At 41.1% G+C, this 27,735-nt stretch overlaps 1 protein-coding gene across 1 annotated transcript in view; it reads left to right on the top strand.

Annotated features, from left to right (window-relative positions):
- dtnbp1b (dystrobrevin binding protein 1b) overlaps positions 1-25,668 on the top strand; it is a 33,523-nt gene extending 7,855 nt beyond the window's left edge. The window contains exons 3-5 of the mRNA XM_030741231.1: positions 20,740-20,907; positions 23,543-23,686; positions 25,325-25,668. Of these exons, the coding sequence (XP_030597091.1) occupies positions 20,740-20,907; positions 23,543-23,686; positions 25,325-25,668 (656 nt within the window). The remainder of the gene's footprint in view (positions 1-20,739; positions 20,908-23,542; positions 23,687-25,324) is intronic.
- The last annotated feature ends 2,067 nt before the right edge of the window (positions 25,669-27,735 follow it).

Genomic DNA, 27,735 nt, shown 5'->3' with positions numbered 1-27,735 from the left:
ATTCTACAATGCAGAAGAAGAGTTGAACACATTGCCTCAACCTCAGTTTGAGACAAAAAAAAACAAAACAAAAAACAACTATCCACTGACATCTTCATCCATATCACAAATCTTCCATATCATTTTAGGTTGTTCTTTCTGTTGTTATCAATTTCAATTTAGTTTCCAACCAATTAGTTAATTTTAATAAGTACTTTGATCACGTAAGTGGCTCTGGAATCTACAGGGTTTGCCCAGACCCATCTAAAAGTGGAAATTCTGAGTGTCCATTTTGACACTCATATGAATAGCATCTCCTGATGAAAATGCAGTATTGTTCTATTAGAGCAGTGCAGGGCACTGGGTTAAAATAAAGCATGTTTCCTGTTCTTGAATGACAAGAAAATTATGGTTACTATTTGATTTATAAATATTGTCTTGGGGAAATGTATAGAATGAAAGTTGTAACCACTATCTTTCTGCTTCCGCATTCATAGAAAAACACAAGTTTAAATATACCAGTGGGGGTTACACAATGATATAATGAATTCTTAGCCCTTTATACTCTATACTATGCCTGACCAAACTTAAATGTGATTCTAACATTCACTCTCAAAAAGCAATCTGTACCAACGCTGACCTCAATTTTTGTCCTCAAGGTGACATAAGTCCCCATATCTTAGTGAGCAGTCAGGCTAAAGTCCCCACCTGCAATAATAACATGAACACACACACACACACACATTGACTTCCATTTATTTGCTGAAACTTATTCTATCTTTAACCAAAAGTACTACTCGCCTAACTCAAGAAACTAAAACTAACCATGTGCTAAACTTAAAACAAGCATTGACCTTAAAATGGAATCATTTAAGTTGTGTGACACTGTGTAAACATCAACAGATTTAGATCCCCACAAGACCACACACACACACACACACACACACACACTCACAGACAGGCAGATTATCTCAGCCTCTGCCTCTGGTTTATTCTGCCATCACAGGATGACAGCAGAGCAACTCTTTGGGATATAAAGGAATCACATTTGTATATATTCAGATGATAGTTGCATTATTCCACATGGCTGCCTTTCAGACCAGGCTTATATACACACATTTCTACCACCCTTTTCCATAGGCCTTTCTGTGTTTGAGATGGCATGGGCTCCTATAATGAAAGCATGAAGAAATGCTTTATGCCATAAGAAGACAACCATAAGAAATAAAAATGAATCAGAGAGGCAAAACTATAATTTTAGTAGACAGAGTTATCTGGACTATAAGGTGTATTAAAATTAAATCGTTTAGTCACACATTATATCCTGACATGACTCTCACATTTTTTTCTTGTTGGCTGCATAGGCTTTAACGTAAGCATATATAGATAAATCTCAAACACAATCTATATTTACCTTACTGTAAAAATAGATTGCATCATTGTTTTCCACCTTTCACCAAAACTCAGTCCAGGCAATTTTAAATAATAAAGTTTAAATAATAAAATGACCGTGTTGCTTATATGTCAGAACACCTGCTTGGGATTATTACTCTGGTTCAGCAAGACTGTTTGCATTTAAACTAATCTATCATTTATCAGCTTCTCTAAATGAAAAGGCCTGCATAAAGCTTAGTACACCCATTCTGGCGCTTGCTCTGACATGAGTACTGATGAAAAATTGATCAAAGGGAACATGTGTGTGAGCCTGTTCTGCATGGTGTGGCAACTCTGTTATGTATGGAGACACAGAACACAGGCCCAAAAGTCAGTGCAGAGCAGATCTTTCATGCCCGTTATGTGGTAATATTAGCTGTAAACATTTTTAAAAAGAGAAAGCCTTGTTAAGCGGTTAAAATGCAGTATGTACTGGCTCTACTTGACGCTGTGCATCTCTTTGTAAGCAGATTATTACATTTGTACGCTTAAGTCATCCCACATTGTGCTTATGCTTCACTGGTCTTGTCCTGTTTTTGATGCTGTCTTTGCTATGCATGTATGACTCCATACTGTCTCTCACTTGACTGTTATGTTACAGCACATGCAACTATTCCTAGCAGATAGCTATGTCATCTTATAGGGGATACTGGCAAGATGATATGCGTTGCAGAGCTAAATTATTATTCATCACATACGGTATAAGTCTACATGTGCAGCAGCAGGGCAGATTTGGCTCACAGGCTCAGATGCATGTCATCTCTTTTGCCTATATGTGCCTCTTCCCTTTCATCTGCTTTGTAAAATAAAAAATAATTATGGAAAAGGTCAATAGGTCAGTCTTGAGTGGCATCTTCACTGAACACTTGCGGTTGCATTTTGCTGATGTAAGGCTGTAATTGCAGAGAGAAAAGAGGACACCCTTGCATAATGCATCAAAGTCTGCATGAAATGTAAAATATTCACATATTTTATGTCCCAAAACAAACTTAGCTCGTGTACAGGTCCTAAATATATGAGCATATTTAATGTGAATATCTACATGCATGCATTTATTTATTTTCAAAAATTACAAATAAACTACAAAACTCGAAGTTGATTTTAAACCATCTGCAGTGCCACTGCAATATTCTAGCTCTTGCCTGTACACAATATCCCAGTTGTTTTGTTTTTGTTTTTGTTTTTGTTTTTTAAGTGCTGCAGGGCATGTGGTTTTTGTTGTTTATTTTAGTCACTGCAGTCTTCCAGAGATTGTAACTGCCTTTATTACTGTGAGGGTCAGACGGGCTAGGTTTCCCAATTTACATCCAGTCATTACCACTTTACCCATCATTAAAAAAGGCATTGCTCTTATTGGTGTGAAAAAAACCTCCCTTCAAGGCAAGCAATTAATGTACTAGAAAATGTTCCTCATCCTCATTTTTTCTTTTTCCTCTCCTCTTTTCCCCCGTTCGCTCAGCCTCTGTTAAGAGTTCGGAGGTTTTTCTGTGATGTAAGCCTTTTTAATTGACTCTTGGGGAGATGGCTAATTTTTTTTTTTTTTTATCTGTTTCCAACAGTGCAGCATGACATAGCTGTACTATGTGAGCACATGTGCAAAGCCTTTGTGAAGGTATCATTTGTATCCACCATAGTTCAGTTCCTCATTGTTAATTGCTAAGAGCCCACTGGCTGATTTATTTGGCAGACCAGGAAGTCTCTTTGTCCCATATTTATCTCTGTGCCCAATGAAGAGTATGGGAAATGTAATTTTTATTGCTCATTAAGACACAGTTAATCCCCATTTGAAAATATGTGTTTAGCAGCATTTAAATGGCAAACAAAGCAAGACTGGAACTGCAAAATTTTGATTAGCCCAAGAATTCAATAACCAATTACTAGGAAGTGTCATTTCTCTGACCTGTCTCAAACATTATATCATATTGGGTGTTCAGTATATAACTGAGGCCAAATGCAGTCAGCAAAATCTACATCAGTAAGCGTGATGAGGGTTCGTGTGGGCAGTACATTTTCTTGGCAAATGAGAATGCTGTTTTTTAACAGCTTGTGTGAGGCGGGTAGTTTGACATGCTTATGAAGAGCTGGAAGACCTGTCAAGTATTGTCAGATAAAACTACTGTCTCTCTCTCTCTTTGCATTTACCTGCTATGAGGACTGGCTCAAAGCCACAGAACCAGATATCGTTATGACTTGTAACTGTGGGTCACAAATATGTTAAAGCTGCAGCTGGAAGAAAGGAAGAAAGGCACACGGCAAAGTAAATATTGACAGAATCTGACAATAGACTGGGCTGTCCTATCTCATTCACGTGAAGAAAATAAGTCATTGACTTTTAACTTCACTTGGGATTTGAACCCTGCTCTCCCATGTAAAAGTCTCCTCAACCCAATTGGACACCCATAAACCTTTTCTCTCTCCCATCACAAACTAGGTTTTCTAAAACAAGGATCAGAGTCAATTAAAATATTCTGCAAGATTATTTTTTATTATTTTGTCCAAAAAAAAAAAAAAAAAATTAAACATGCCTCACATAACTCACAATTAAACAGAAATGTTCCACTTTATCAATTTCTGGTGCCCTAATTAAAATCACAAGTCACAACCTTTACAATCATCCAACATTTATTTTTTTTCAAATGTGAATTTAATGCTTAGTATTAGCAAACATTTATTGAGTCTGTAGATACATGTGTTGGGTATGTTCCATATGCCTTTGTATCCTCTGCCGCTGACCTTATTTCTTTTCCCTGCTGGTGTAAACTTGTTCCTTTCAGCCTGCCAATTGCGTGACTTCATGCAGCATTGAATGTACACATTTAAAAGGGCCATATTCCTTATGGCAGTGGAAATGCTTTTGAAAATGTCAGCTAGCAGCTAAAGTATATAAATATTTTTTCATGTACTGTGCATACAGTACATTTGTTCATACTTATCTCTGCTGCTTCAGGCTCTTTAGATGAAAACATTTAGATTTTGAAATCTTTAACTTCATAGTAACAGAACAACAACAACAAAAAAGACCTCCGAGAGCTGAAACGTACATTGTAAGCTCACTGTATCTATGCAGCAGCCAAATAGTTTTGTACACAAAGAGGTGGTTGAATAGATAAGATAAGATAAGATAGTGTTTATTTGTCACATGCACAGTTATACACAGTACAATGCACAGTGAAATGTATTTTGTACCTGCAACCTTATATACACACACATATAAATAAGAAGAATAAAAATAAAAAAAAGTAATTCACACTATACACTATACTCTATATACTATACACTATACACACTTTTTAAATTATAATATTTACATTGTGCAATAATGGTCCAGTTAGGGCTCAGAGTTGAGCAGACGGATGGCTTGTGGGTAAAAACTCTTCTTCAACCTTTCAGTCTTAGTCCTCAGGCAGCGGTAACGCCGGCCTGATGGGAGCAGGGAGAAGAGAGAGTGTCCGGGGTGGCTGGGCTGTTTTAGGATCTTCATGGCCCTCAGCCTGCACTGCTTGGTGTAAATGTCCTGCAGGTTGGGGAGGGTGGTTCTGATGGTCCGTTCAGCTGAACGAACCACCCTTTTTAGGGCCATGAAGTCCTGCTTGGTGCAGTTTCCCATCCAGGTGGTGATGCTCCCACGCATGATGCTCTCGATGGTGCAGGTGTAAAAATTCCTGAGCACCTTGAGTGGGAGCTTGAAGTCTCTCAGCCGCCTGAGGAGGTAGAGACGCTGTCTGGCCTTCTTCACAGTGATGTTTATGTGATGAGTCCAGGACAGGTCCTGTGAGATGGTCACTCCCAGGTATTTGAAAGTGTCCACTCTTTCCACCTCAGCACCACTGATGACAAGTGGATGGTAGTCCCTCTGCTGCTTCCTGCTGAAGTCCACGATCAGTTCCTTTGTTTTGCTGACGTTGAGCAGGAGGTGGTTCTCCTGGCACCAGTTCTCCAGGCGGGAGACCTCTCTCCTGTAGGCTGTCTCCTCATTGTGAGAGATTAGTCCCACAACAGCAGTGTCGTCAGCAAACTTGATGATGACGTTGGACTCTGACGTGGCCTCGCAGTCATGGGTGTACAGTGAGTACAGCAGAGGGCTGAGCACACAGCCTTGGGGGGATCCAGTGTTGAGGGTGAGGGAGGATGAGGTGAGGTGACCCACTCGTACCACCTGTGGTCTGATGGTCAGGAAGCTGTGAACCCACCTGCACAGGGATGGGCCCAGGCCCAGGTCCAGCAGCTTAGAGACCAGCCTGGAGGGAACTATGGTGTTGAATGCTGAGCTGTAATCTACAAACAGCACTCTCACATAGTTCCCCTTACCAGTGTCTATGTGTGAAAGGGTCTTGTGGAGGAGGAAGGATATGGCGTCATCTGTGGATCTGTCTGGCCGGTATGCAAACTGTAGTGGGTCGAGGGTGGTGGGCAGTGAGGAGGTGATGAATGTCTTGATGAGTCTCTCAAAACACTTCATCCCACAGAGGTGAGTGCTATGGGCCTGAAGTCATTGGGGCTGCTGGGGTGTGGTTTCTTTGGGACAGGGACTATGATGGACTTTTTAAAGCAGGTGGGAATCACACACAGTTTCAGTGAGAGGTTGAATATCAGTGTAAACACAGGTGCCAGCTGGTCAGCGCAGGTCTTAAGGACACGTCCACTAATACCGTCTGGTCCAGCCGCTTTCCTGGTGTTTACACGTCTAAACGCCCTCCTCACGTCGCGCTCCGTCACAGTGAGTGTCTCCGCCCCTCCGGCCGGGAGCGCAGCGGGCTGTCGGCTTCCCGACTCAAAGCGCGCAAAGAAGATGTTGAGTTCATCAGCCAGAGAAGCATCGGCACTCACCGGGTGTGTGTGTGGTGCTTTGTAGTCCGTGATGGTGCGTAGTCCCTGCCACAGTCCCCTGGAGTCAGACTGTTGTAGTTGCTGTTCCAGTCTGCGGCCGTAGCGATGTTTAGCCTCTTTCACCGCTCTGCGGACGTTGTATGATGCAACCTTGTAGTCCTCCATGTTCCCAGAGGCGAGGCCGGAGTTGTAGGCAACGGTGCGGGACCTCAGGGCGTCGCGGACAGATTTATCCACCCACGGCTTCTGGTTGGGAAAAGTCCTGATGGTCCTCCTAAGTGAAGTGTCTTCAACAACTTTCCCAATAAATCCCACAACAGTTTCCGTAAACTCCTCGATGTCTCCGCCCGCGCTGCTGCGAAACATGTCCCAGTCGGTTGAATCCAACGCACCCTGCAGAGCGGCCTCTGTTTGATCAGACCACCGTGTCACTTCTCTCACAGCAGGGGGTTCCTGCCTGAGCCGTTGTTTGTATTTCGGCATGAGAAGCACAGAGGTGTGGTCAGACTTCCCAAAAGGCGGAAGAGGCTTTGCTTTGTAGCCATCTTTGAATGGAGAATAGCAGTGGTCTAGGGTCCTCTCTCCTCTGGTGGGGCAGTCGATGTGTTTAATCAATTCCGGTATCAGCTTTTTCAAGTTTGCACTGTTAAAGTCCCCGGCTACGATGAGAGCCGCATCACGCTGGTTAGCCTGATAGGTGGAAATAGCCTCATGTAGCTCGGATAGTGCAGTGTTTGTGTCCGCCTGAGGTGGAATATAGACGGCGCTGAAGATGACCGAAGTAAACTCGCGGGGCAGGTAGTGGGGACGGCATTTCAGGGTTAGGAGCTCCAGGTTAGGTGAACATGATTGTTTCAGAAGGACAACATTCCTACTGTCACACCAGTTGTTATTAATCATTAGGCACACACCTCCTCCTCTTGATTTTCCAGACTCACTCGTTCTGTCCGTGCGATGAACACTGAAGAACTCCGACGGCTGTACGGCGTGGTCCGGTATGAGGGGGGTCAGCCATGTCTCCGTGAGACAGATGATGTTGCAGTCCCTTATGTCCCTCTGAAACTGTATCCTGGCCCTGAGTTCGTCCAGCTTGTTATCCAGTGACTGGACATTAGCCAACAGGATGCTCGGCAGTGGCGTTTGGTGCGCTCTGCGCCTCAGCCTCTCTCTTACACCGGCTCTTTTCCCTCGGGGCCTTGTCCGTGACCTGGGTCCTTTGTTTGAGCTGGCCCACTGGAAACGCAGTATCTCCCGAGGCCAAGTCGGGTCGGGAGAAAAAGGTGTCAGAATACAGCCAGAGTGCTGTATTCTGATATTAAAAAGAGTCTGTCTGTCATACGTGATATGACACAGAGCAGGCGGAATTATAAAGTCCAAAATTAGAGCTAAACCTAATATATACAAACAAAGCGTAGGAGCAGGTACGACGGCTGCCGACCTCACCAGCGCCATCTTGGAATCCTTGGAATATCTTCCTTGGAATATCATCTTGGAATACCACATGATGAGCATGGAGGTTGTCAGATAATTATTCAGATAAAGCCTGAGGCATGCTGTCTTGCTTCACTATTATGCCAAGTCAAATTAAAAGTTGCAAAAAAATAAATGCATCTTTTAATGTGTCATGTTATGTAATTGCAGCTGTAGGTGGTAGTGTGTGTTTCTGCATTTGCATTGGGATTTATTTCTTTGTTAAAGCATTCAATTATTAAAAAGAATAATAAACTCTGTCAGGTATGTCACACTCATAGATCCTTCACTGTAAGCATGCAATGCTCTGGTCATTACTGTTTTTCACCTGGACTGTAGTTATTTTCAGCCCCACAAGTCATTAATTGTTAATATTGCTGGTGCTTTTTTTTATTTCAGAGATGAAATAGTTTATTAGTCATATAGGTTCTGTCACTTCAGACTTTATGTCTTTATATGATTACTAACAATACTGCATTTAAATCTCCTGCAGTGTATTCAGTGTAGTGTTTGTTACATTCAACCATCAAAAACATTAGAGCTGGGGAGGACAATAAAGTATGGATGGCCAAATTTCTATTGTTAATAATGTCAAGCACAAATATTTCCTTGTGCTGATAACTGGTAACTAATTCTAATTTGAAAGGTTCCTTTGTTGTTTAGTTTAATTGTCTTTTTTCAGAGAACTTAATGTCATTACACAAAGTTGAAACCTAAAGGACATTTTAACAAAATCTCAGCACATGTTCAGTCTTATCCAAACACACTTGGCAAGGTTAGATTCACATTTGCATATGTAACCTTCACCCCTCTCACTTGGTGATTGGTACATTCCTAATTCCAGTGTGCAGCCTTCTGCTGTGAATCGTTGGGCTGCTACAGTAGCTGACACCTCTGATTTGCTGCCAGGCCTAGTCGTGACCCATTCCCTCTATTAAAGCATGTGTGTGTGTGTATGTGTGTTCTTATGGGCCTCTGCACACATTCCTGTCTGTCAAAGCAATTTATGTCGCTTGTTCCTTTTATGTGACTAATTGACAATAAACAGTTAACCAGGTAAATAATAATGGCAGCTTGCTGGTTTGCCACATTAGTTAAGGATGTATTTAAATGTGGATACAGTCAAAAAGAATTAATCACATCAATTAGCGCTGTTTAATACACCATTACATTCTATGTGGGGTTTCTGAAGCTGGAAAGTTAAGCCATTTTTGGAATGAAAAATGTTCTGTTTTCTGGTAGTGTTTGGACTGTGAATGACTAAGCAGGAGGCAAGAAGCCCTCCTACAGAGCTTTGCCTTATAGGTTGGCGTGCAGTTGCCTGGTTACATGTGTAGTTAGAAAAACTGATTTAAATGTTTGTTGTTACTCTCACTTAATTCAATAGTCTACTGGTTACTGACAGGAACACTGGGAAGAACCTTGATGTGTGTCGTCATAATTCATGTGGACAATGCAAACATTTAACTTCAAGTCTGGTGCTCCGTTCTCAGGAGGGGGAAGCGGCTTCCTGTTCACATTGTATACAGTGGGGAGTGGGGAAAGACTACTGATTACCTCAAAAGTGAATATAAGCAGTGGAAAGAATACTTCCAAGAACACCTCAGTCCCACTGATATGGCTTCTCTAGTGAAAGCAGAGTCTGGGGACAAAGGGGATAGCATGCCTATCAGTGTGGTCACTGAAATAGTCAAAAAGCTCTCCGGTGGCATAGGCCCTAGGTGATGAGATTTTTCCTGAGTTCCTCAAGGCTCTGGATGATTTTGGCTTGTCCTGGTTGACACTCCTCTGCAGTATTACATGGAAGTCAGGCCCTTGGTCCCCCATTTCAAGAAGGGAGACTGGAGGAAATGCTCCAAGTCCATTCGTTAGTCAGACCTTGGACCCAAGAAGTTCATCCATTAGTTGAACCTCAGTTTCAGGAAGAGCAATGTGGTTTTTGTTCTGGTTGAGGAACACTGGAGCATCTTTATCCCCTTGAGGTTGTAGAAGAGTGCATGAGAGTTTGCCCAACCAGTCTATATGTGTTTTGTGGACGTGAAGAAGGCATTCGATTGTGTCCCTTTGGGTATCCTGTGGGGGTGCTTTGGGAGTATGGGATGACTGGCCCATTGTTATGGGCCATTATGTCCCTGGATAAGCATAGCAATAGCTTGGTTCACTTTGCCAGCAGTAAGTCAGACCCATTCCAAGTGAGAGATGGACTTCGGAGGGAGAAATTGATGCCCCAAGTGGAGGAGTTTAAGTATCTCATGGTCTTCTTCGCAAGTGACGGAAGAGTGAAGTGGGAGATTGGCAGATGGATTAGTGTGGTGTCAGCTGTGATGGAAATGCTGTACCAGTCTATTCTGGTGAAGAGAGAGAGCTGAGCATGAAAGCAAATTTGTTGATTTACCAGTCAATCTATGTTCCCACCCTCACTTATAGCTTTGGGTGGTGACCGAAAGAATAAGATCGCGGATAAAAGAACTGGACTGAAAATGAGTGAAAAAGCAGCCGATGTCCAAAGAAAAACTTTGAAAGACCTTCAGAAAGTCTGGATAACTATTGCTCAAGAACACTTTTAAAAAAATTACAAGAAAGTCTGACTCCTTGGAAGCAAAATACAAAGAAATGAGGGGTGGCTTGAGACTTTTGCACAGTACTGTATATGACTCAGTAATGTGTTAGTAACTGTAAAATAGCTCAGGAGAAGCCACTGAAAAAATCTACAGCACATGGTCCTGCCTTATTATCAGTGTTTTATTGTTTTCATTTAATTACAAAGAGGCCGCTCATTAGATAACCATCACTAACTGAAGCTGCCACATCATTGCAAACACTTATTTGATTACAAACCAGTGAAAACTAGTTTGTGGCCAGCTGTGAACGCTTAGTGAATAAAGCAACAGTTGTATTTGTATGCCAGTAGAATGCCACATTAGCAGAGACAAATTGACTGTAAATATTTTGAATCTGTGATGGAGACTTGTGATTTATGGGGAGGGAAATGAGACATCTGTGCAAAAATTTAATCCAAAACCTGCACAGTGCAGATGTAATACAGTAGGTTTTGCTGTTCTCCAGAACAGGATTTAATTTTATGTAACATTCACACCTGAGACAGCACTCAGTCTAGTTTCTATACAGCACCTCCTATCAAGATGTTTTTTAAGTATAGTGTCAAATGGCCACACAGTCCATTTTAGTAACACACATTAAATGCGTCTATACATGTACCACATTTTTTCCTGTTCAAATGTGTGTGCACAATAACATTTCAAAATACTGGATCTCAAGTTGTTATTTTTTTTCTGTTGAAAGTAAGTAAAAACCACAAATAAATCAATTGTCCATTGTAAGATCAACTATGAAGCATGAAAATAGTGTGGTAAACTCTGCTGATCACCCACGCAGCATGTACTGCACAGTGTAGCCCACACGGCAACACAGCCACATCTTGTGAAACCATTTCAAAAGCAGTAGCAAAATGCTACAAATGTTAATGTGTTACAAAAGCGGCAAAGTGATTCAAGATCATATTCTAAATGAATTTGCCTGGTTGGTAATAGAATGGGCCACACACACCTTATAACCATATTCATCAGTTTTACACAATCCAGTTAGGTTTCCATGTAATTTAGGCCAGCAGCAAATGTGGAGCATTTTTGGGAAAACTTTTTAATATTGCAGAAAGATAAACAGGCTTGTTCTTCAAAATATGAAATAGCTGCAGTTGCAATCTGAAGCTCGTGTCCCGAAGCCAGAAGTTCTTAAGAAAACACTTTTACACTGCAAAGGCACTGGAATGATTAAAGGCTGTGGGAGGCTTAAAATTAGATTTAAAGCAAATGTGCTATCACATAAAGTTTTGTCATTCTTGAACTCAGACATATTGTAGTCAGATTACACCTTTTTTTTCCTTATTTATTATTGTTATTTATCATTTATTTCAGACTTAAATAAACAGTGGATAAGATGAAACTCTCTTCCAGCTTCAAAGATGTTTGCATTTGACTGAGTGCATCTAGACTGCCTGATGTGTTGCAGCCTGCAAAGACTGGACAAGAACCTCATAAAGCTGCCACTGCGGGTGTTTAGACAGGAAAGAAGAAATAGAAACAAGACCCATAGAGAGTGATGTGCCTGTGTATATGTGGGAGTAGTTAGGGTGGTAATTGTGAAGATGATCTGTTTGAAGATAAAGTTAAAGTTATTGCAAGGCCTGCAGGGTGTATGCATGTGTGTAAATTAACCAACAAAGTAATTCAGACTATCAGAAGTCATCACATAATACATCAGAATAGAGATAAACGACTGGCTGATTTCTTCATATACATGGTGAAGTCAAAATTCAGCCACAGTAATGTTGCTTTCTTGTAATTTCACTTTTCAGTGATGCATGCTTGAGTGTTTTTCCTGTCATATACGGGAAGTTCATTCATACTATTATAATAGTATAGTTTCTATATCATGCATGTATGTCCTTTAGCATGCAAGTAATTGTGATAGTAGTGTGTAAGTGTGCAGGAGGGAGAGAAGGCAGTCATTATATGTGCTTTATTTACAACACGGGGGCTGCCTTTGGCGGAAACCTGAGCACTTGAGAGATAGAGCGAGGCGCACAGAATCTAAAAATACCACGGCTGAGTGAGCAGGGCTTAAGAAGAAGAAGAATAAGAAGCAGTGGCTGTCTCTACTGTCAGCCCTGCCTCTTGGTCTTCAGGCTGTGTGTTGCTGTCTCAGAATGAAATATTAGGGCTTTATAAGCAAACGGAAACAAATCCATGTGAGACCAGACAGCTAATTTAAAGTGACAGATGAAACAATGAGGGTTTATATGAGATATATTGGATGTTTGATCTGCTTAGCGAGTCAGTGTGATGTAAAATGTGCGAAAAGGCCATAATGAGCCTGTGGATGGATTGTTTAAGCTTTAATCAGAATGGGATGGGGTGGGGGAATCATTTGTGCTTGTGAAAAATTGGTATTAGAGTTTTATTCATGGCTGAAAAATGCTTTGTTATGACAAACTAAAATGCAGCATTATAATATCTGTAGTGTCCCGAAGTAGATAAAACAGCTTTTTCATAAAGGCAGCACAGACCTTGACATCACATAAGAATACTGGATTTCAGTTTCACATTATGTGGCATCTCCAGCGTCAACATTAAGGTCGTGCCCTGTAGCCATCCCCCTATTCTCTTGTCATCGCTCTCTCTCCAAGAAAAGCTGGAACACAAGGATGAAAACATTTACCACCCACACGTTCTGCATCTCACTGCCACTCCTGCTTTCTCTTTCTTTCTTCCTGTGTGTCACTGTGCTTTTCTCCCCCACGTATGCAAACACATATATAAAAAGCCTCCAAGGACCAGTGCATGTTTAGCAATGTTTGCGAACGTCAGCAAGTCCACCTTGCTGTGGAAAAGTCATCTGTTTACCCATTCATCTGTCCATTTAGGCTTCAAACTTAACCTTCTCTTCACTGGCATGTGAAGCACACAACAAGGTGTAAGCAAGTGCCACAGCAGTGAATTGAATTGGCTGCTGATGATTTACAAAAAGACATATTTCCATTTGAAAAGGGTTCTGTTAGAGTTACTTATCACCGATCACTTAAATGGAGCCTGTTTGTGCTCCATCTAAATACTCTTTTTACCTAAGGAATCTCACCAAACAGCATTCTGAAAGCACCCAAATTGAGTTTTGAATTTAGCAATTCAAAGATCTTATTGAAAAAGAGTCTCAATGACATGTGAGCCTAGTTTAGCATTGCCTTCAAAACAGAGAGAGGTGACCAAGTTTGTATGATAAACACTAAACGCCAGGATTTGTTTTGTTCTCTGAACCAGCATATGAGAAAATTATGCAGTTTAGTTGCATCTAAAGCTTGCTTTTAATCCTAAAGACTTTAATTGCCCTTGTTGGCATGTTGCCTCTTTAGTTTTCACCTGCAGACAGTTTTTAGCTAGTTCTCACTCTATCGCTACAAAAAAAACAAAAAAAAAAGCTAGTGCACTTCTATATTTGGGTACACATTTACATGTCATATAAATGAATAACACACACTTGTAAACATAAAACAAAATACAGATTGCATGTTTATCAGAGTAGCAAAGTTCACTTTCAGGTAAATGGTTCTCTTCTTATAAAAGGCAGATGCACAGTTGCCCACAGGAACAACCACACACACGTGGGTGCAGTCACACATACCCTGACATAGCAGCCCTTTTTCCTGTGGGCTCTGCTTCCTGTATTTGTAGAGCACAAAGCAGATGTTTCTGTAGCACTGAAAGCAGATGATCTTAAATCACATATTGTATTGATTAATCTGCACAAAGAGCAATCTGAACAAGACGATTGTATCATTTTGGTTTTTGGTTTACACGCTGGAGAACTGAGCAAGAGCGCACATTTGTGGAGTACATGGTTTACAGTGTACTGTTGCTTGTTTTGCAGCTGAACAGTTAACCGCATGAGGGGAGAGTCACAGTTTTTGGCTTTTTGGGCACAATGATCGTGGAAACAGATGCATCGTCTAATGTGGCAAGTGCCAACTCAGGTAGTACAAGTGATTTTGCAGTTCATGTTCTGTTCTAAACTATGATAGGAAAATTATTATTATGACTAGGAAAAATTTGCCCTACTGGTGTCTTTTGCCAGGTCTGTGGCACTTTTTCTGCTTCATTCATGTATGGTTAATTTATCTTGTTATTTTTAATATCTTTGTTATACCTGTGTATATAGTCAGATGGCAAAAACGTGGTTGTTTCTAAACATTTAAAAACAGAATGATATATACATGTAACAATGATATTATTTGTCTTCTTTGTAGGCTACATAGTCAAGCTACATAGAAACCTGTTCAGTTTGAAAGACAAACAAAACCTGCAAACCTTGGGTTCGATGTTTGATTGGAATATCATAATGTTGATTGGACTGGGGATAATCACCAAAAACATATACCTTGAACCTGTAATTTTAAAAGAAGCATTTAAGGGACATGGTACATGTACTGATTTCTTTGGTCAATAATTTAATTGTAATAATACACATTGCATCCTACTGGATTCACATCTTGGCTGCCAATCTAAATTTACCAAAAGGGTGATCATTGAACCTTAAATTGCTGCCTTCATAGTAATTCATTTATAATATATATAAATCCCCATTCACCCTGCAGGCGGTCTTTGTCCTTCAAGCTTGGGCTGGGAGCTTGAGGTTCCTGTTCCTAGGACTGTGCTCTTCTGGACAGAGATCTCAGATTTTGTTCCTGCAATCTGCTGGTGCCACTTTCCCAGTTTAGGAGTCATTGCTCCGAGTATTTCAATTCCCACGGGGACCACTGTTACCTTCACCTTCCACATCCTCTCTAGCTCTTCTCTCAGACCTTGGTATTTCTCGAGCTTCACCTGTTCCTTCTTACTTATGTTGCTATGGCTTGATATTGCTACAGATATCACTACAGCTTTCTTCCTCTGCTTGTCCAGCACTACTATGGCCAGGTGATTAGCCATCACCAGTTTGTCTGTCTGTATCTGGAAGTTCCACAGGATCTTAGCTTGGTCATTCTCAACTACCCTTGGGGGCGTATTCCATTTTGACTTCCGGGCCATACTCAGCACAGATGTTCCTGTATATTATGCCAGCCATGTGGTTATGGTGTTCCATGTATGCCCTGACTGCTAGCATCTTGCACCCTGCTGTTATGTGCTGGATTGTTTCAGCAACATCTCTGCACAGCATCTGGAGTCTTGCCTGGTGTGGTAGACCCCAGCCTCTATGGATCTTGTACTCAGAGCTTGTTCCTGTGCTGCCATGATTATCTGACGGGGGTACATGCCATGCAGGGTCCTGTCTTCCATGATGGTTGCTGCCCTTGCTCTTCTTTCTCGGGTTTCTACCACCTGAGGTACTCTCTAAGCACGTGATCAGTTGTGGCCAGCTTCCTGGTGTACTCATGGATCTTTGTGTTTTCATCTAGCGTAGGGGTTCTGACACTCACTAATCCTCTGCCTCCTTCCTTAGCGTACAGTATCAGGATGCTGGATTTGGGGTGAAACCTTCCATACATGGTAAGGAGCTTTCTTGTCTTGATATCAGTGGCTTCTATTTCCTCCTTTGGCCAGTTTATTATCCCAGGACTTGCCTTACTCTCTGCAGGTACTTGGAGGTTGCAGCTTTCCTAGTGGCCTCTTCATGGTTCCCATTTACCTGTGGGATTGTAGCTGTCCTCAGTGTCTGCAATGTTGCCTTCTGGTAGTGAAATCCCCTCAGTTCTGACTACCTTCCTTCTCTTTGTTAGCATCCAACTACACTTCTCCAGTCTGAATGACATTCGGATATAACTGCTGCGGTCCTAGTGATGTGGATCAGTGAATCAATGTCTAATTCACTCCTGGCATACAGCTTGATGTCATCCATATAGAGGAGGTGATGTTTGCTCCATTCCATAGTCGGTAGCCGTGGCCAGTCTTTTTAATGATCTGGCTGATGGGGTTCAGGCCTATGCAGAAAAGCAGTAGTTGACAAGAGTATCTCCTTGGTATATCCTGCACTTGATGGTGACTTATGCAGTTGGCCTGAAGTTGGCCTCTAGTATTGCTTTCCACATTGCCATTTAATTTCTGATGAAGGTTCTTGAATCGTCATCAGAATCTATTGATCTTGAATAGTTCTAAGCATTTCAAGATCCATGTGTGAGGCATTGAGTCATAGGCTTTCTTGTAATCAATCCAGCGGTGGTCTTACAGTCTCTGGTGTTACAGTCTTGAGTGACTGCTCCAGTAGCAGGTGTTTTGCTCCTCTGGTATTTCTGCCAATTCCTTTCTGGGCCCCACTCATGTATTGAGCCATATGCCTGTCCATAAATGGACACAAGATGAGAATTGCAAACTGCTGGAATGCTACTGCACATTTAATCCCAGTGAAGAGGATGTGGGACCTATACATATATAGCTATATAATACAGGAATGATGAACAACACCCACAAAACATCTAAAATTAAAAATAGTTTTACATAAAATTTTGCAGTACTTACCATAGGGTTCACGCCATCCTGATGGTCATCAAAAATGTCTTCAGTTTTACGAGAACAAATTATCGTCTGTTAAGTTATATGTCTGTGATATTTAAGGACTTTATTTCTAATTCTTCATTCCATATTTAGTGGTGACTCGAACAAAATTCTGTCATGGATACAAATTTTGGTGACCATTAAGTTACACACATTGAACATGACACGTGAAACAAAGAAACATAACCTCGCATTCACAGGAGAATGATGAAATGAACATAATATATGTGAAAATCAAAAGAACTGGGATTTATAATAGACCTTTTTAAAAACATATAGATGTTAATAATTGCTGTATATGTGATGATGTTCGTGCAAAGTTTCATTAAGATTGGACCACCTTTTAGAGAGGCGATGGGGTACGTACAGACATAGATGCGTGACTTTCCACGTAAAAGAATCTCCTTTTAATTTAATTAAGATGTTTAAAGATGACTGAGTTTTAGATTGCACTGACATGAGTGCCATAAAAACTATTTCTTCAAATAAAATTGGGTTGTTTTACTTGACATCATCTGCTATGACTAATAAAATGCAGCTGGCTCAACTCATATGAATCATCCCCAGATGTATATGTGTTCATGAATTCACCTTTGTACATGTGAATCATCTCATGCGACTGTGTACGTTTGTATAAATTTGAAAGTATGCCCGTGTGTGCAGCTCAGCTTTAGAAATTTGTTGAACTTAATGACTTGTGCTCTTCTACTAAACTCATCAGCACAAACTTAATCCTGCAGGCTAAATGAGTGAGGGCTAAAAATAGTCTCTGTAGCTACAGTGCCATGTGTAGCAGGATATGGATGTCTGGTATCTAAAAGTGATCAAAAGACAAAGAGAAAAAAAAGAGGCACAAAGAAGACTGTAAAGAAAAGATAAAAGGAAAAAATGTGGCTTTATATTTCAAAAAAACCTGGAAAGATAACAAAATAGGTCATAATTAAATATAGAAAGTGGTATTCATCAGAGTGTTTTGATGACAATACTGGCATAAACCATCATAGTGTATACCATTTGGGGTATAATTTTGTTTTGATTTATATATATATATATATATATGAACCTTTTGGGAATCATGACTTTCCTGGCAGTTCTCAAAACTCTTTGCATCTAGATCTGATGGCGAAAGGAATAATAAGCTTCCACTGGCAGGCAGGCAGACAAACAGATGGATGCATTCAGTCAGCAGGTACATAGATGATGTAAATAAATAGACAGGGCAAGCTAATAATGGATCGAGAATTAGATTAGAGACAAAGTGATTAAAAAACGAGATCATGCTCTATTGGTAATGCCTTCTGTCCACATGTTCTAATTATAACTAAATGCATTGCCCTCCTTCTCCCTTACTCCTGCTTGGTCTCCTGCTACTACAAAATGCTTGACAATCTTAACAAAGCTTCCCTGAGGCCCCTTATCTAATAGAGCAGTCTCTACAAGATGTACACACACACACACACACACACACAAAGAGCAGCCAGTAGCAAGGGGAGGACAGAGTCGAGGGGGAAAGATGAGGGAGTAATGGGACAAAGACAAGTTGTCAGATAAATGAGATAAATTAGACACTGAGTGAGGAACGACAGAGAAAGAGAGAGCTATTCTTTTCCAGCTCTCCGAGGGTTGTTGGTGTGTGTGAGAGCTCTGGTGGGATCTCATTGTTCTTTTTTTTGTCATTGTGTGTGTCTGTGTCCATCAGCTGCAAGCCACACACAGTGTATTTTATCAGGACTGAGGTCTGCGTGAGATTGCCAACCTCTGATTCTACGAGATTGCTTGAGCAGGAGGAAGTATATGCAAATATACTGTAGGTCACAGCTGAAGAGTGTACTTCGCTTGAGGAAATACATGAAATCCTGCAACTTTCTTGACTGAATTTTATCATAGACAGTAAATTAATTTTTTTTAAAAAAAACCCTCATTGATTAAATTTAATGGTTTCTATCTTGGTGAAACCAGCATCAAAGATGCTGCTGGCCTGGCTCTTGCCGTAGTACTTACTGGGGGGGCTTATATAATGCTGTCATTTATCAGTGGAAGAACAGAGAACTAAAGAGACAGCCTGTTGGAGACCCCAGGCTGCCACAGTGCCCACGCACACAGTGTCATTTTTCCATTGCATCACAAGACATTAAATTAACTTAAATTTGTTTCCTGGAGACTTTCTAACTCTAACCCTGAGTTAAATCTATTACTGCTTGCCTTAAACCTAAAACTAACCTTTAAATAGAATTTTAAGTCTGCCTATTATGTTGTTGAAAAGACTTCATTTTGTTTGTTGTTTTGTTGCATATACAGATACTATATATCTATTACTAGCTAACCATGCTTTTTTAAGCTACCAAGGCAGTTATTGGGAGTCTATTTAAAAAGAACAGACTAATGAATAAGCATCTTAAAAGGACTTAGGAGAGGTTTAACACCTTAACAACTGTTATTACAAGGGCATTAATGTAAAGCTTTTTTTTTTTTTGGAGGGGGGGAATTAATGCTGCATTTCTTTTGCCTTAGAAGTCGGATGTTGGACCCAAGCTGACCATGTTCCAGTGGCAGTAATCAGAAAAACAAGGAAAAGCAGGCTCTATACCTGTTATTTCTTACTTCTTTTTGTGCATAAAAACTGCTGCAGCGGGTTAGAGCCTGGTCAGTGCTTTGTATACACCTTATTTAGATAGAGATACACAACAGTGGTAGTACACATTTTACACTTTTATTACTCTTTATTCTTACTGCTGCAATCTTTAATTGCAAAGTCTCATTTTCAAGTGGGAAATCTGACTTGAAGGGGCATTCCACCTTAAAATTGTGACTGAGAACACAGTGTAACTAATGGGTACTTGCACTTTGTACCCATAAGGTTGACAGGTTCTCTTAATGTGATTCCTATCTCTCTCCCCTCACCCCCCAAGCTGTTGCGACTGCCCCTCCCTGAGCCTGGTTGTGCCAGAGGTTTCTTCCTATTTTTCCTTCCCACTGTCGCCAAGTGCTTGCTCATAGGGGGTCATTTGACTATTGAGGCTTCCTCTGTATTATTATATGGTCTTTACCTTACAAAATAATGTGCCTTGAGCTGACTGCTGTGATTTGGTACTATATAAATAAAATTGAATTGAATTGAATTAAATAGATTCATGTCCCCAAAACACAAAAAATGCACACACACACAGAGAACATTGCTCTGTGTGCACAGCCAAGCCCATTTTTTTCAATTATCCTCCCCCTCCACCCCGAGATATTTTTGACTGCCAGGACATGGCCAAGTGTGCTGTTCAGGCCAATCACAGTCCATCCCGGAGTCCTGCTTGGACCAGTCAGAAAGTCAGACATTCAGTATATGACAGGCCCTTTTCATCTAAACCGTAATATGTCAGATTCAATTAATTCAACAAAGCAGTCGATTGTTCTCCTTGACAGCAGTGATAGATTTTCATCATGAACCTCCCCTTTGATGCTACAGTACTGCTGAGGATACAGACAGCAGGATACAGTCTTGGTTTACTGACATGTAGCACTGGGAACTGCATGCACCCTTCTGTGAAACCAACAGGAGGCAGAGTTTGGAGTTACAGACAAGGGTAGATCTCAGAAAACGGGTATTATTAGTAGCACCAGGTTCTCCATCATTATTCCTCAGTAAAGACTGATGAGTGCGAGTTGGCATCCTCCTTTCTCCTGTGTGATGAGTCATTAATAGAAGACCACAACTCCTCTCAGAGTCATAGATAAAAGGAATTTAAAAATTGCTCCATGGCTTTATTCAAAGGATGTTTTTTTTTAATTTGCTTTACTTTGTCAGTAAAAAATTTTTGAACAGAAAATTAAGTGGACAGCAGGTAGGTCTTGAGCCAAAGACAACATTTCTTCATTTTGGTGGTCATCCAGATTTTTATATATATATATATATATATATATATATATATATATAAGCAATTTTTTTAAACTTACATGATCTCACTTCATGTGTTTCTAGTGGAGCTGGATGCAGAGCATGCACAGAGAGTCCCGGGGGCAGAGCAAGGAGGGGTCCTGCCACCCCAGGTGAAGCTGAAAGAGAGGCAGAAGTTCTTTGAGGAGGCCTTTCAGCAGGACATGGAGCAGTACCTGTCTGCCGGCTATCTGCAGATTGCTGAGAGGCGAGGTGAGAAGGAGGAGCGGTAAGGTCAGAAGTTCCTCACAGATACTTTAGTTGCACTCTTTTCTGATATTTATGCAGCTTGAAGTTTAGGATTTCTGCTGGTCTGTTGCCTACAGCGCAAAAGGAAAATGTTGAGGATTTGAGGTTTTGGTAGTGGTGTGTGCAAATTATTTCAAGGTGAATGCAAAGCCATGAATTAATTTCAGACTCCCTATACTATCAGCTGAAACCCTCACACTTTAACTGCATATCATGAGATTGAACCATAATGGCTTTCCATAGGGAGGCGTCACACTCCAAGAGCCTGTCACTTAACACACGAATAGAGTCATTACTTTGAAATATGCCACATGCCATATAAATGTGCTCTTCCACCGGGATTGTAACAGAATCCTGCTCTTCGTGTATTGCTGCCAAAGGTCCACTAAAATACCCAAAGCATGCACAGAAATGCGGGACTGCATGAGAAATACTCCTCGTACTGAAAGATGTTACAGACTCCACTGGCCAGTATTCGTAATGTGATTTTTCTTCTTCTTTTCCTCATCGATTTTCCTTCCTTCATCCCCTGGAAATGGCTTAGAGAAGATTGTGGAGCAGTAAGGAAGAAGGGAGAGATGGAGTATAAGGAAAGAGATTGATAGGGAAAAGGATGGGAGAGGAAGCGCGTGCGTGAGGTTCATGTTTTTACTGTCACTCGAGTGAAGTGAGTGAAATATTCACAGTTCATTATCCTATTCATATGTATAGATTCCCTTTTATTCATGAAACAAAAAGATTGGAGAGCTTTACATTTACTCTGGTTAAAAAAAAAAACTCTGAAACCAAGGCTGCTCCATGATCAATGTGCACAGCACTGTGCAACTCGTTACCCTTAATATAGCTGTAAATCCGTACAGCAGGGCGGCGCTACTGAAGAGCAAAGATACAGCTGGAGACTCTGAGAGAAAGAGTAGAGGATAAACTAAAAGAAGATAGACAAGGAAATGAGAGAAAGGCTGCAGATGTCATAAGCTGCTGAGCCATCAAAAGCTAGTCCCAAGGGTCTTACACACACTCTTTTACACACACACACACACAGTCTCTGCAATCTCACTGCAGGCAGAAACAGTCCTTCCCAGCAGGAGAGCCTTTTAGGCAAGGTCACAGTGGTGCTAAAAGAGGAGCATGTTAGAGGCAGTCACTTGGAAATGATGCTCTCAATGCGGTGCTTCCTGGACCAAGACTTTGACAGCATAACCACAGTTGTTGGTGTGTATTCGTGTGTTTTCTAATGTGTTTATTTATTACATGCCAGAAACTGGGCTGCATCCAGACCTTAAAACTGAAACAATATCCTTCATACTATGTTTTATGAGACCGAAGAGCTGCTATGGTGGCAACTGTGTAGCTGAGAAAGCAGAGATGGAAATGCACACGGGAAGAGGTTGCCCACTGACGAGTCTTTAGGCAGAATTAGAGCCTGAAATGTGTCACAGAGAGCACCACTACTGTCTTCACTGAGTAACACAGACAAGGAGAAAAGTGCATTTGAAAAATTTGCCATTTCTTCATTTATTCACGTTCTGTGCGTGTGCATTAAGAATCAGTTTGCATATTAATTTAATGTGCATGTGTGGACATTCAGATGAATTACCCAAGTTGAGACATCTGAAAATATGGCTGTCTCCTGTGTCTGTGTGTGATCTTTTTTTGTGTTTGTGTTACTATTTAAAGGGCAAAGAGACCTTGGGGCAGTCTCCACGGGAAATAACATTCCCCTTCTTTTTTCTCTTTCTTTACTCTTTTTATTCTGCTCTCCCTCCCTGTGCCGCCCTTCTTCTGCTCTCCTCATTTCTTTGAGGTACGGTAGCCAATGGCATCTTATCTCTCTGTTCTGCAACAACCAATCATGCTGCTTCTTCCTCATCCTCTCACAACCCTGTGCCCTCATCCTCTCAGTGCACCAACTGGCTGTTTACGACGCATGTAGCACATCATGATAGGGTGGGGGTTGTACCTGTGCAAGGTGGTGAATCTAGGAGTGTATTAGCTGGTGTGTAACAGGAGTCTCCAAAGAATATGTTGTTGGATTATTAAAATATTAGATTGATTAAGGATTCTGATGTGCTTCCTTGCTGTCAGCAACCATACATTTGTGCTTTTATGTATAATAAGAATATCAGCAATTTGAAATAAGCCGTGATACATTCATGTTGAACCTCAGGAAATTGGAATGGTTTCTCAAATTTGTCAACTATCTGTTTAAATCGCTTTCAACATACTGTATCAGGGTGCTAATTTTTAACTTTAGAGCAATATTTAGGCATTTCAGAAGTACTCTTTGCTTTCATGATAAAAAAAAAAAAAGGGTGTTACTCCTGTTAATTGTACCTGCAAATTCAACATGCTGAATTTACAGGTGTTTGCTGTAGGCATGCTTTTGATGGTAAGGTAAACCAAACGTGGTTTGTATGCATTATACACAAGCTTACCCACTTTGAATGCCATCCAGCTTGAACATGCCCATTTGCTTCTGCTTTGTTTTTGGAGAGAGAAAAAAAAAAACCCCAAACAAACACTGTTCCTGGACTCAGCCCTTGCTGCTGCCATCTGCTGTCACTTTTGCTAATTTCTCATTACCTTGTGCTGTGTACAGAACCAATAGGCAGCATGTCATCCATGGAGGTGAATGTGGACATGCTGGAGCAAATGGATCTGATGGACATGTCTGACCACGAGGCTCTGGATGTATTTCTGCACTCTGGAGGAGAGGACAACAGCGCTGCCTCACCTGTTGCAGGTTGGAAGCCATGCACACAAAGAATACCTGCAGTAAACAGAGAGATTTGTTATGGTTATAATGGTTTTTGATTCAGTATTGAAATCTCATTGAATTTTTATAATAGAGTTCTCAAACTATGAAACCATGTATCACCCAGGTTTGTCTACAACAAGTCACATATCTATATGACTGATGTCAAATAGTTTTCCTCACCACATGCATAAATAAAAGCTAAGAAGAGGTTTATTGAAATAGAAGAACAATCCAGGTTTGTGGATGTTCAACTGAATGTGAAGCACACACTTATTCAGCACATTATTTGGTACACCTGGTTGGTAGTGGGTTGGACCCCCTTTTGCCTTCAGAATTGTCTTAATTCTTAGTGGCACAGATTCAACAAGATGCTGGAAACATTCTTCAGAGATTTGCCATGTTAGCATCACACGATTGGTGCAGATTTGTCAGCTGCACATCTATGATGTGAATCTCCCATTCCACCATATCACAAAGGCTTTATTGGACTGGGATCTGGTGACTATGGAGGCCATTTGAGTACCGTGAACTCAATGTCATGTTCAAGAAAACAGTTTGAGATGATTTGAGCTTTGTGACATGGCACATTATCCTGCCAGACAGCACCAAATCATAACAAACAGTCCCCTCAAGGCGAGTGATTATTTGAGTTACTGTTATCTTCCTATTAACTCAAAGCAGTCTGGCCATTCTCCTCTGACCTCTGGCATCAAGAACACATTTTCACCCAGATCTGCCACTTACTCAATATTTTCCTTCTCTATAAACCCTTGAGATGGTTGTTTAGGACAATCCCAGTAGATCAGCAGTTTCTGAAATAATCAGACCAGTCCATCTGGCACCAACAACTAAAGTAACTTAAATCACCTTTCAGGGTAGTTTCACTTCATGGATGTGAAGCTGACAAATCTGCAGCAACTGTGTGATGCTATCATGTCAATATGGATCAAAATGTCTAAGGAACGTTTCCAGCACCTTTTTTGAATCTATGTCACAAAGAATTAAGGCAGAAGGCAAAAGCCAGGACTAGCAAGGTGTACCTAATAAAATGTTCCCACTGTTACTTCGTATAAATTCACTGAAGCAGAAATATGTGATTCAGATATCTGACAAGCACACTACATGATGTAAGACGTGATGCACCAACAGCATCTGTCCAGAAACATATTGTTGCAGTCAATAATTTCCAGCTTCTAAATGATAGTTTGTCCTCGGCTGACGTTACACTTTCTGTTTGCAGCCGACCAGTCAAGTTCAGACTAAACCTATGAAGTGAATTAAAAAAACAAGAACAAGAACAGTTCCCTCATTTTATATAAGGCTTTTGGCCTGAGATAGCAGATAAATAATAAATAATCATAAATAATAAAAATGTTTGGGTTATTTAAGAGAAGAGGGTCCAGATACCCACAGACTCAGGATGTGGTTATTATTGTCTATCCTCCTCCTATCAACCTTGAGTATTTAATTTCTATTTAAATAACTGTTCTTTGAACCAAGAAGTCCCATAAAATTAAAATCATTTTTTAAAGAGAGACCTAGTCAAGAAAACACACCACTACACCGCATAGTTATTAAACACAAAGTCTGAAGTTACCTGCTTCCTCCTATACTGTCTCTCAGGTCCAGATGTTGAGTCCTTCACCACAGAGATCAGCCTCCAAGTTCCCACCCAGGCTGAGCTACGACATAAGCTCTCTTCCTTGTCATCCACCTGCACTGACTCAGCCAGCCAGGACACAGAGGGTGGCGAGGAGGATGATGATGAAGAGGAGGAGGAGAGTGAGCAGGGAGGAGGTGGCATTGGAGGATCAGGAGGAGGGGGAGGAGGAGGGAGGAGGAGAAGAACCCCTGTGGTAGTGACCCTGGATGAAGAAGAGGTGCAACCTGACACGGCACTGGTGGACAGGGTGGATCAAGAAGACCAGACCAGCAAAGACTGTGAGGAAAGCAGGCCAAAGGTTTGAGGAGACCTGGACTGGATTTAGATGCAAGCACCCAACAGCTGCCAAATCAAACTCCGATATAGAACGATATTGGCTTTGTTCTTAATATTCCTTTCATATGTAAGAGAAACATATGATAGAAAATGCACTGAGGTTGCACTAACTGCCACATGACCTTACCTGAAAGACCACTGATGTGAGTTTTCCGATTATAATTGATCTTGTAAAACAGGTTTTTCCTTTTAGCATAACATCATTGAATGGCTTAGTGTGTGCATTTTTTTCAGAGAGTGCTCTAATATTCTGGTTTTCTTAGTGTATGTTGAGGCCTGTTACTGATTAATGACTGAGTAATAAGGACATAGAAATACACTAAAATCACCCGTATAACCCTTTGACGTGATTTTTCTGCTATGCTCCATGCTCATACTTTACTGTGCTCATAGACCGCAGCAGGCATATGTTTTCCATTATTAAACGTGTTGGAGATTAGTGGAACTTTGGCAGAACACATAAAGCCTAAGAAGCCCACACTTGCCAAAATAAAGAATATATTACTAGCTTTTAAAATCTAACTGCAGGTCAGAAATGTGAAATCAGTTTTTAATCTGTAAAAAGAAATCTTGTCATGCAAATTCACCCACCAAAGATTTTTATACTTTATATCTCCACGTGTATCTAACTGTGCAGATAGTTTTGGTTCTATTTGCACAGGTTTTCAGATGTATGCGCTCTATGAAATGGAGAAGAAAGGAATACTGTTTTAGAGCTCAAAGTTTTGAAATATGACTTTAAATTGTGCAGCTTCTAAGGGAACACTCAATCATCACAGTATAACACGAGGCCGTTTAAACTTCAGGAATATCAATCTGGCAACTTCGGTGCAAATGAAAGTGACAACAGGCGCACTGAACAGGCAACAGCGAGGAGCAACCCCCCCCCTCCAAAAAAAGGAGTGGTTTTGCAGGTGGTGACCACACACCATTGCTCTCTCTTATTATTCCTCCTGACTGATTTTTCCAGTCCCGCTCCTCCGGGATGGTATATCCATATGTGCTGCTGCAAAAAAGATACCAAGAGATGGGCAGTTACACAAGGAGAGCTGGGCAGGGCCGTAGAAGGGCATCAACCCAGCAGCAGGACTGGTATCTGCCCATTGGTGTGAGGAGGGACAGGAAGAGCACTGCCAAGCACCCTACAAAATGACCTCCAGCGGGCTACTCGTGCGTGTTTCTGACCAAACTGTCAGAAACAGATTCCATGAGGGTTGCCTGAGGGGCCGGCGTCCTTTATTGCACAGCCTAGCACCGTGCAGCTTGATTGACATTCACCTGAGAACACCAGGTCCTTGTATGGATGGATAGAGAAGCTGGGCTACGTGTGTAACCTGAATGGGCTGCAGGTACTGTCTCATGCAGTGACAAGGAAACTAGTCAAAAGAAAAATTAGAGAATTAAAAGGGATAAGGAGAGAGCAATTTTGTGGGGGGTTGTCTTGTTGTTGCCTCTCTAGCATACCTGCACCAAAGCAGCTGAAATGGATTCACAATGGTTTCTACTCCCTAACTGGACAGATGGATATCCCTGAAGTTTAACTGACTTTGTTTTAGGGTGTCATGTTTGTGCATTTCCCCCTTTTTTGAGCACTTTTTAGAAGAGCAACTAGAAGCCACAAAGATGAATATTGATCACTTTCTGAAACTGAAACTCCAAAAGAATTTATTTTACTGTTTTTAAAGTCTTCTAGATCACTTCAAATGTAAACTACCATTACAAAACAGTTTTGTGCCATTGCCTGGTAGAAACATGGCCTAATAGCAGGCAGTCACCTGGCAGTGGTTTCTGTAACACATCATTGTATAGCTGACATGTTGGTGAACATCAGGTACAATGATATCAGTGACTTAAGACACACACATACACACACACACAAGACGGTTACCCTTTGCCATGTATTCTGTGGGTGAACTTCTCCTGCTGAACGAGGACCAAATCCCTGCTGTGGACTGTGTGCTATGCACTGGACAATACCCAGAAGACTGAACTGCATCCAGACCTCTGTGTCTGGAGTTGTTGAAATTTGTGCAAT

The sequence above is a fragment of the Archocentrus centrarchus genome, chromosome 11, assembly GCF_007364275.1.
Source record: "Archocentrus centrarchus isolate MPI-CPG fArcCen1 chromosome 11, fArcCen1, whole genome shotgun sequence".
NCBI classification, from domain to species: domain Eukaryota; kingdom Metazoa; phylum Chordata; class Actinopteri; order Cichliformes; family Cichlidae; genus Archocentrus; species Archocentrus centrarchus.
The sequence above is the reverse complement of the archived record's forward strand: the minus strand, read 5'-3'. Positions and strand labels throughout refer to the sequence as shown.